This window comes from Colobus angolensis, unplaced genomic scaffold (genome assembly GCF_000951035.1).
Source record: "Colobus angolensis palliatus isolate OR3802 unplaced genomic scaffold, Cang.pa_1.0 Scaffold257, whole genome shotgun sequence".
Lineage (NCBI taxonomy): Eukaryota > Metazoa > Chordata > Mammalia > Primates > Cercopithecidae > Colobus > Colobus angolensis.
The window spans coordinates 2,759,824-2,768,779 of NW_012115788.1; the positions used below are offsets into that span (position 1 = coordinate 2,759,824).

The 8,956-nt window shown below is 40.9% G+C and overlaps 1 protein-coding gene across 3 annotated transcripts in view; it reads left to right on the forward strand.

Annotated features, from left to right (window-relative positions):
- The window catches only part of TRPM6 (transient receptor potential cation channel, subfamily M, member 6), a 165,587-nt gene that overhangs the window by 116,848 nt on the left and 39,783 nt on the right, over positions 1-8,956 (forward strand). For all 3 annotated transcript variants that reach the window (XM_011947020.1, XM_011947021.1, XM_011947022.1), the window contains exon 25: positions 1,165-1,297. In XM_011947020.1, the coding sequence (XP_011802410.1) occupies positions 1,165-1,297 (133 nt within the window). The remainder of the gene's footprint in view (positions 1-1,164; positions 1,298-8,956) is intronic.

Below are 8,956 nucleotides of genomic sequence, written 5' to 3' on the forward strand. Positions count from 1 at the left end.
GTGATCCACCTGCTTCAGCCTCCCAAAGTGCTGGGATTAAAGGAGCAGAGAGTTTAATAGGCAAATAAGAAGGAGGAAGCTCCCCCATACAGAGACAGAAGGAGGGGGACTCCAAAGCCAAGAAAGGAAACCCCCAATTTTTGTATTTTTGATCGAGGTGGGGTTTCACCATGTTGGTCAGACTGGTCTTGAACTCCTGGTCTCAAGTGATCCACCTGCTTCAGCCTCCCAAAGTGCTGGGATTACAGGCATGAGCCACCATGCCCTGCCATCAGTAGTTTGACTACAGTTAAAATTAATTGATTATACATTTCAAAATAGCTAGAAGAGAATAATTCAAATGTTTCTATCTTAAAGGACAGGTAAATATTTAAGGTGATCTACTTCAGCCTCCTGAGTAACTGTGACTATAGGCTTATGCCACCAATTACCCTGATTTGATTATATGAATGTATCAAATTATCACATGTATCTTGAAAATATGTACATCTAATATGAATCAATTGAAATTTAATTAATTTTAGAAAGTGTTGGCAGAGAGAAAAGAGGACAATCAGATTCCCCATTTTCATATAAATGCAGTGAATTTTTGTTAAATGTGAAACATTCCTACCTGTGAAAATATTGAAGAGAAAGAATTCTACATATGAGTCATTTTCAAAGAATGATTAGGAGAGACCCAGGCTAGTGTTTCTAGTTCTTTCTTTTCTTTTCCTTTTTTGAGACGGGGTCTCGCTTTGTAGCCCATGCTGGAGTATAGTGGCATGATCACGGCTCCTGCAGCCTTGACCTCCCAGGCTCAAGCCGTCCTCCTTCCTCAACTTCCTGCGTAGCTGGGACCACAGGCGCCTAGCTAATTTTTAAATTATTTTGTAGAGAGAGAGTCTGCCTATGTTGTCCAGGCTGGTTTCTAATTCCTGAGCTCAAGGGATCTGCCCCCCTCAGCCTCCTAAAGTGTTGGGATTACAGGTGTGAGCCACTGCGCCCGGCTTCCAGTTGTTTATTGGTGCTGTTTCTGCATTAATATTAGAAATAGTTTGACAAGGTGACGAACTTTTATCACAACAGGCTACCGTTTCTCATTTTCAATACAAGTGGAAAAAAAGCCACTCATGCCCTGAGATGAATAATGATTCTTTCTGTGTTTCATACTTATTTCTATAGAACTCTACCTGAGTAAGGAGGATCTGAAAAAACTTCATGATTTTGAGGAGCAGTGTGTGGAAAAATACTTCCATGAGAAGATGGAAGTTGTGAACTGTAGTTGTGAGGAACGAATCCGAGTGACATCAGAAAGGTAAAATATATAAATCTTTTCCATTCTGAAACTACTACCAAAACGTGATTCTACTAGAATATCTAAAGGAGTAGAAAGATATACTTTCAAATCCCAGAGGTTTGAGTTCTTTATAATTTGAAATATTTAATAACATAGAATATTCATGTAATCAAAGTATATTTATTGAGCATCTACTATATTCCAGGCACTCTTTTAGTTACTAGGAGTAAGTGGTTAATAAGACACAATAATCCTTGTCCTTATGGGACTTACCTTCATGCGTATGCGTGTGTGTGGCATGTATGTAGGTGGTGAGAGAAATGAAGTGGGTGGAGAACAAAACCTAAGCAAGGAAACACAAAAATAAATTTGTAATTTAATATCAGGCAGTAAAAGAGCTATGAAGAAAAATAAAGTAGTTGGAGAGAATAGGAGATGATGGTGGTGTGAAATCCAGCGGAGTTAGGGGTTGAGTGGACTGTTCAGATGGTCTGGTCCTAGAAGGCCGCTCTGAGGGATTGGAGTAGAGGCCTGGAGGAAGTGAGGCAGTGGGCCAGGCAGGGGCGTCTGGTGGAATAGCGCCCCTGGCGGAAGGAACAGCAAGCGCAGCCGCCTGAGGCAGCACGTTGTGTCGGGCCGCACGCAGCCAGAGGGGAGGAGGAGGAGGTAGATGGAGGGTGCTGGTTGGATGGGGAGTCGTGGGGTTCTCAGGGTGTCTGACCGAAGGTGGTTGTACAGTGGAGTTGGCGGCTGCTTCACTGAAGTGGGTGAAGAGACAATAAGAGAAGCAGAGACTGCAATTACAGGTGGCTTTTGGGAGAAGTGTTATTGTGCAGGGAAGCATGATGAGGTATGGGGACCTGGTGAGGTTTTTTTGTTGGATTTTGTTTCATGTGGCGATAAATGAAACAGCATGGTCCTGGAAATGATCCACCAGCAAGGGAGAAACTCAGGAGCACGAGGGAGGAGGCCATGTGCTGAAGAGAAGTCCCTGAGAAACTGGGAAAATGGACGGTCTCGGCTTTTCCCCGAAGCGGGGGAATGGGACGCGATATGGCCAGAATAGATGGAAATGCAGACAGGGTTGGGGGGCATCCAGGTCTTGAGGCAAAGTCGTCGACTGGGTGTGCCTGTGGGTGGGATTTTGACGGGGGCAGGCGGTATGGGGGGCATTCAGAGGTTTGAGGAAAGAGGAGGAGATGTATTGGAGAGAGTGAACACATTAGGAAGCTATAATGTGATCTGAGTTACTGTGGATTTATTACGAATTGTGGGTGCATGGCATTGTGTGAAAATACGGAAGGCTACATGTGATGAAATGCACTTTTTTAAAACACAGAATGGTTCTTGTAAATGGAAGCAAATTGACAGAAGTTAAATGTGTTCCTTCATTTTTGAACATACATGGAACTGACTATGACTTTTATACCTAATTATGCATGTTTTTTTCTGATGTGCATATATCAGATAGATGTGAATCCTTAAATATGGCTTTAGTTAAACTGAATCACATGAAGAACTTTCTAAATGGTTCACGATGGGCATAAGTCGTGTTTATATAAACCTGGACTTCTCTCTTGGTACCATATTTATATAAATCTGTGTTTCTGTGCTTGACTGAATTTCAGATCAAATTTAATATTGAGAAAAAATTGAGTATCAAAGCTTGAGCCCACAAAATTTGATTTCACCTACATAATATCTTTAGTCCATAGTTATATGAATTTCTCTTTCCTTCTTCTACACGTTCTGCCCCCCTTTATAGCTATGCTCACTGATTGCAACAGGCAAGCTTGGTTCTCCGTTTTGTGTGAAGCAGAGACCCATATTAGGAGCTTACGGAGCTGGGATGAAGTCCTACTTCAGGCACTTACTAGTTATGTGGACATGGGCAAATTTGCTGAACCCCTTTGAGTCTTGGTTTTCTTTTTTCTTTACTTTCTTTTTTGAGACGGAGTCTCACTCTGTCGCCAGGCTGGAGTGCAGTGGCGTGATCTTGGCTCACTGCAACCTCTGCCTCCCAGGTTCAAGTGAGTCTCCTGCCTCAGCCTCCCAAGTAACTGAGATTACAGATGTGCGCCACCACACCTGGCTAATTTTTTGCATTTTTATTAGAGACGGAGTTTCACAGTGTTAGCCAGGATGCTCTCGATCTCCTGACCTGCCCACCTCAGCCTCCCAAATGCTGGGATTACAGGCGTAATCCACCGTGCTCGGCCGTTTTCTTATTTGTAAAATAGACATGGAGGCTGGACAAGGTGGCCCACTCCTGTAATCCCAACACTTTTGGAGGCCAAGGCAGGTGAATCCCTTGACATCAGGAGCTCAACACTAGCCTGGCCAACATGGCAAAACCCCGTCTCTACTAAAAATACAAAGAAAATTAGCTGGGTGTGGTGGCACATGCCTGTAGTCCCAGCTACTCAGGAGGCTGAGGCAGGACAATCGTTTGAACCCAGGAGGCGGAGGTTGCAGTGAGCTGAAATCGCACCACTGCACTCCAGCCTGGGCAAGAGAACGAGACTGTATCTCAAACAAACAAACAAATAAACAAACCGTGGAAATAGCCCTACCTCTTAGAAATGTTGTGATGATTAAATGAGATAATATAGATGAACTGTGTGGCAGAGTGCTGACTCATAGACAGGGTACAATGAAAGTTATCTATTATTAAGTAAAAATGGGCCTCTCAAAATTGTGAGTATAATTTCTTTTTAAATACAAATTCCCCTCCAACCCTTAAGGAAAGGGGAATGAACAGATAAGGTTATGAACTGGGATAAGTTTATGGAGAGCTGGTTCCTCTAAACTATAAACTAAGGAAGGATTTTATGTGGTCAGAGATATGGACGGATTGACCTTCAGTAACGGTGTGGATTTGAGAGGTCGGAATGGGAACCAGGAAGACCATTTGAGAGAACAGTGCAGCACAGTGATGTGTCCACAGCCTTGCCAAGGTTGGTGGTGGTGGGATTGAAAGGAAGGGGTGAATATGACATTTAGAAAGAACAATTCATTAGGCGTGTTAAGGATCAGATGTGGAGCTAAGGGAGAGCATAGAGTCCACAACGACTTTCAGACCAGAGTAAGGTAATCAGGTAAAAGCTGGCACCACCGAGATAAAGAAGGCACAGGAGGTATGAGGAGAAAGCAATGAGGTTTAGATTTCTTGAGCTGAGATTCTTGCAGTATATTTAGCCAGAGATATTCAGGAGGCTTTGGATGTGTGCATCTGAAGGCCCTGGGGAGCATTTGCACTAGTGGAGGAGCTCATCTGCTTATTGGGACAGTCAACTGTAGGAGTCACCTGCCTACTGTAGGAAACTAAAAGTATGACAGAGGAAGCAATTATGCCCAGGAAGCAAGAGTGAGGGAACCTAGTGAGCTGAGAGTTAAATCCTGGGAGGCACCAACACCTGTAATGGGCAAAGAAAGAGAAACTCATGGAGAAGACCATAAATAACCATTCAGAGGAGTATAAAGAGAACTAGAAGAAGGTGGTATCATAAGCTAAGCGAGCACAGAGTGAAAATTGAGAACCAGACATTTATAAACCAGTAATTCAATGATAAAATTCTAAAAACATTAACCATCATAAAGCATTGTATTTCTCTTGGATTCTTTTCTTGGGATTTGAGTAGAGGGTTAGAAGTTAAATGGATATGTACCTTCTGAAAATTATGGGTACTTCCAAGAGGTTTAGAATTTGGTTATGAAGCTCTAATTTATTATTATTATTATTATTATTATTGTTATTATTGGTAGAGTCTTGCTCTGTCGCCCAGGCTGATATGCAGTGGAGTGATCAGAGCTTATGCAGTCTTGAACTCCTGGGCTCAAGCGATCCTCCTGCCTCAGCCTTCCAAGTAGCTAGGACTATAGGCACATGCTACCACGCTGAGCTAATTTTTAATTTTTTAATTTTTGTAGAGGTAGGGTCTTGCTAATGCTGCCCAGGCTGGTCTTGAACTCCTGGCCTCAAGCAACCCATCTGCCTCAGTCTCCCAAAGTGCTGGGATTACAGGCATGAGTTACTGCATCTGAGCCTGCAGCTCTAATTAAACTTCAAAATGCAATCCATTTTCCCTCTTGATGGAGCTATCTCAGTGGCACTGTTTTTATACTGTCATCTTTGTTGAGGTCATTTGTGGGGACCTCATAAATGAGGTATGGGAAAGAGGGGAGAATATTTCCTGAGGTAACTAAGCAATGGTGTGAAGAGGGAGGGGAAGAAGATTCGGTGGATTTTGCATGTTAGCCTACCTCTGAAGAAGAGATTGCTATATCCTCCTAGAATCAAGTGAGTTGTGACAGTGGAAAAAGAGAACATAACGAGGCTGTTTTAAATCTTACTTTCCCTATTTGGGACTCTTAACTTCTTTTTTGATCCTAGTAGTGTAAGTCAGCTTTTCCCTTTCTCTGTTCTGTGGAGTAAGATGCTTTTAGGTATTTTTCCACATTAAGCATGTCTTGGTACATTATATTTGGGAAATACTGTGGTTTTAAAAAGTATAAACACTGTAACATAATGTGCATTGTAATTCGTCAGCACAGAGTTATAGCTTAAGCAGGTCCTACCACTATATGACCGTGAAACCTTACTGAGGAACATCTGTGACACCTCCCAGCATGGGAATTGTTGGTGTAGTTCATGTAGTACTTCATGGTGCTCTCGAAATCCCCAAAAGAATTTGCCTAGATCCTACCTAGGTGAGTTGCTGAGAGGTACCAGAAGGCGGTGGTCGATGCCACTGAATATGGGGTCGGCCTGTCTGGGTTCGATGCCTGATGGTTTCATGGGCCATGTGACTCTGGCTATGTGACCTAACCCTTTTTTTTTTTTTTAAGACAGAGTTTCGCTCTTGTTGCCCAGGCTGGAGTGCAAATGGCATGATCTCAGCTCACTGCAACCTCTGCCCCCTGGGTTCAGGTGATTCTCCTGCCTCAGCCTCCCCTGTAGCTGGGATTACAGGTGCCTGGCACCATGCCTGGCTAATTTTTTTTTTTTTTTTTTGTAGAGACGAGGTTTCACCATATTGGCCAGGCTGGTCTTGAACTCCTGACCTTAGATGATCCACCTGCCTCAGCCTCCCAAAGTGCTGGGATTACAGGCATGAGCCACCGTGCCTGGCCGACCCAAGCTCTTTTCTATGAAAGGATAATAGTAATGCCTACCTTATAGAGTTGTTACATGGATTAAATAAAATAGTACAGGTAGATCTTTATAAAATGCTTGGCTCATAGTGAGCACTCAGTGAATATGGTGATTTTCATGATGACTGTAATTGTACTTGCTGTTATCTGATTTTAAGGCATCTTGCCTAAAGGCCCATAATAAAACAATTACCATTCTCATCTTTCTTCCGTCCTCCTCGTACCTTGCATGGGAGAAACTAAAATTATAAATTTTATGTGTCAGAATGACTGAAAGACTAGATTAAATTAATGTCGCTAGTGGTCCAGCAATATAATCAAAATATGTTTCACAGGACATCAAGTTTTAGAAATTAAGTACCTATAAAAGCAAGGGACCTGATTTGAGGGAGACCAGGTTATTTGTCTAACAGGTTTCTATTGTAGCGTGTTACCTGTGGCTGTGAATAGTTGCTGGTTTCTATTGTATCATTCGATGTGACTGCTGCTAATGGAACTTAATGAGTCTCCATTACTGGTGTTCAGATTGTACTGTTTTTGAATTAGATGAAACAGTGCACTGGATGGAGAGGCTCTAATTAAGCATATTTGGAAGGGAGTATACATATATTTTGTGCTGTTTCCCACATCATCCTTGCCAGTTCTAATTTTGCAGATTCCAGAAGGTCAGGAAGCATTTGTTAAGCCTCTATTGAGTTATAGAAGTTGAATTATATAGCAGAAGGAAGAAAAAGAGGGTTCTACTCACATAGAATATAATAAAAATTGAAGATACCACTCTTTTTATTCTTTAATTTCTATTTACAAAGGTCCCAGAAAGAGAAAGTGGAAAATCTTTCTTTCAATCCCTGTGACTTGAGATGTGTTCTAAAGATGGGAAGTGTAACACTATTTTGGGAAGTACTTGTTACAGCTGAGTGTTAAACTCTTCATGGCATAATCACGACTTCTCCCTGCCCCCAGATAAAAGCGGGAATCATTTTTCATTTCTGCAATGGTCATGTCAGCCATGACACAGTTGGTTACATTCCCTCCCACACTGTTTTTTACTTTAATCTTGTTTATCGAAGATTTTCATTATTGAGAAACTGAAACCATACCTCCTCTCCCCCAAACAATAGAACAAGGGAAGAAAAGAAAGAAACAAACAACGTGATATGCCGGAGTTCACTGTGAAAATTTTGGCTTTTTAAAATTTAGTCTTCTACATATTTCCAGTTAAAACGATACTATATTGTATCCTGTTTTTTTTCTGCTCTTACGCATCAAAAATATTTTCTCCAATTAATTACATATACTTTGTAAATATATTTTAACTGTTGTTTCTGAACGTAAACATTTTATACCAATTTTAAAAACATAATGCCAAACATAGTAGACATCCCCAGCCCTGCCTCTACCACCAGAAATAGCCTTATAAAATAATTATCAATAATGTATGATTTTTAATGGCTGCATAATATTCTGTCTCATAATATAACAAATATCTGTCTGTTTTAGCATAGTAAGATTACATTTGCTTTATATTTATTGTGTCCCTGTGTTCCATCCTTGCTATCACGGAGTTGTTTCACTTTTTGTTTTTTAAATAAAACGAATGCTGTTATGATATAGATGAATTCGTTATTATCTTAATTTTCATCTCTGATTGCCTAATGAGGTTGACTGTTTTACTGGGTTTCCTTACCTTTTCTGTTTTATCTTTTAATCTGTTCGTGTCCTTGGGAGTCTTGTAATTTTTTTTCCCTCAGTAAGTATGAAAGTTTTTGCTTAATCAAGGGATATCAATGCCTCATCAAATTTATTAGAATATTAGTTTTCCAATTTATTTTTGTTTTAAACTTTTGTATTCCATTTTCGCATACAAGTTTCTTTTTATGTAATCAACTCATACCTGTTGTAATTTATTCCGTTGCTAGTGAAGTTTAGATAGCTGCATTAGTTTCCCAGGGCTGCTGCAGCAAAATACCAAAAACTGGGTGTCTTAGAATAACAGAACTTTATTGTCTCATACTTCTGGAAGCTAGAAGTCCAAAATCAAGGTGTCGCTATCCTTCCTTGCCTCTTCTAGCTTCTGGTGGTGTTTGCTGGCAACCATGGGTGTTCCTTGGCTTGTAGATGCATCGCTCCAGTCATATGGCCATCTTATCCCTGTGTGTCTTCACATCGTCTTCCTTCTGTGTGTGTCCGTGTCAGAATTTCACATTATAAGGACACCAGTCATACTGGATTAGGGTTCAGCCTGATTATCACATTTTAACTTGATTACTCTATCAATATCTGATTTCCAAATCAGGTCACATTCTATGGTTCTGGGGTTAAGGCTTCAACATATCCTTTTTGGGGGATACAAAACCAACCTCATCCATATACAGAGATAATTACAAGGAAATGTACAGACATATAGTAAACATCTCTCAATTAAATTAATTTTTACTTTTTTTTTTTTTTTTTTGAGATGGAATCTTTTCCTGTGGCCCAAGCTGGAGTGCAGTGCTGTGATTATGGCTCACTGCAACCTCC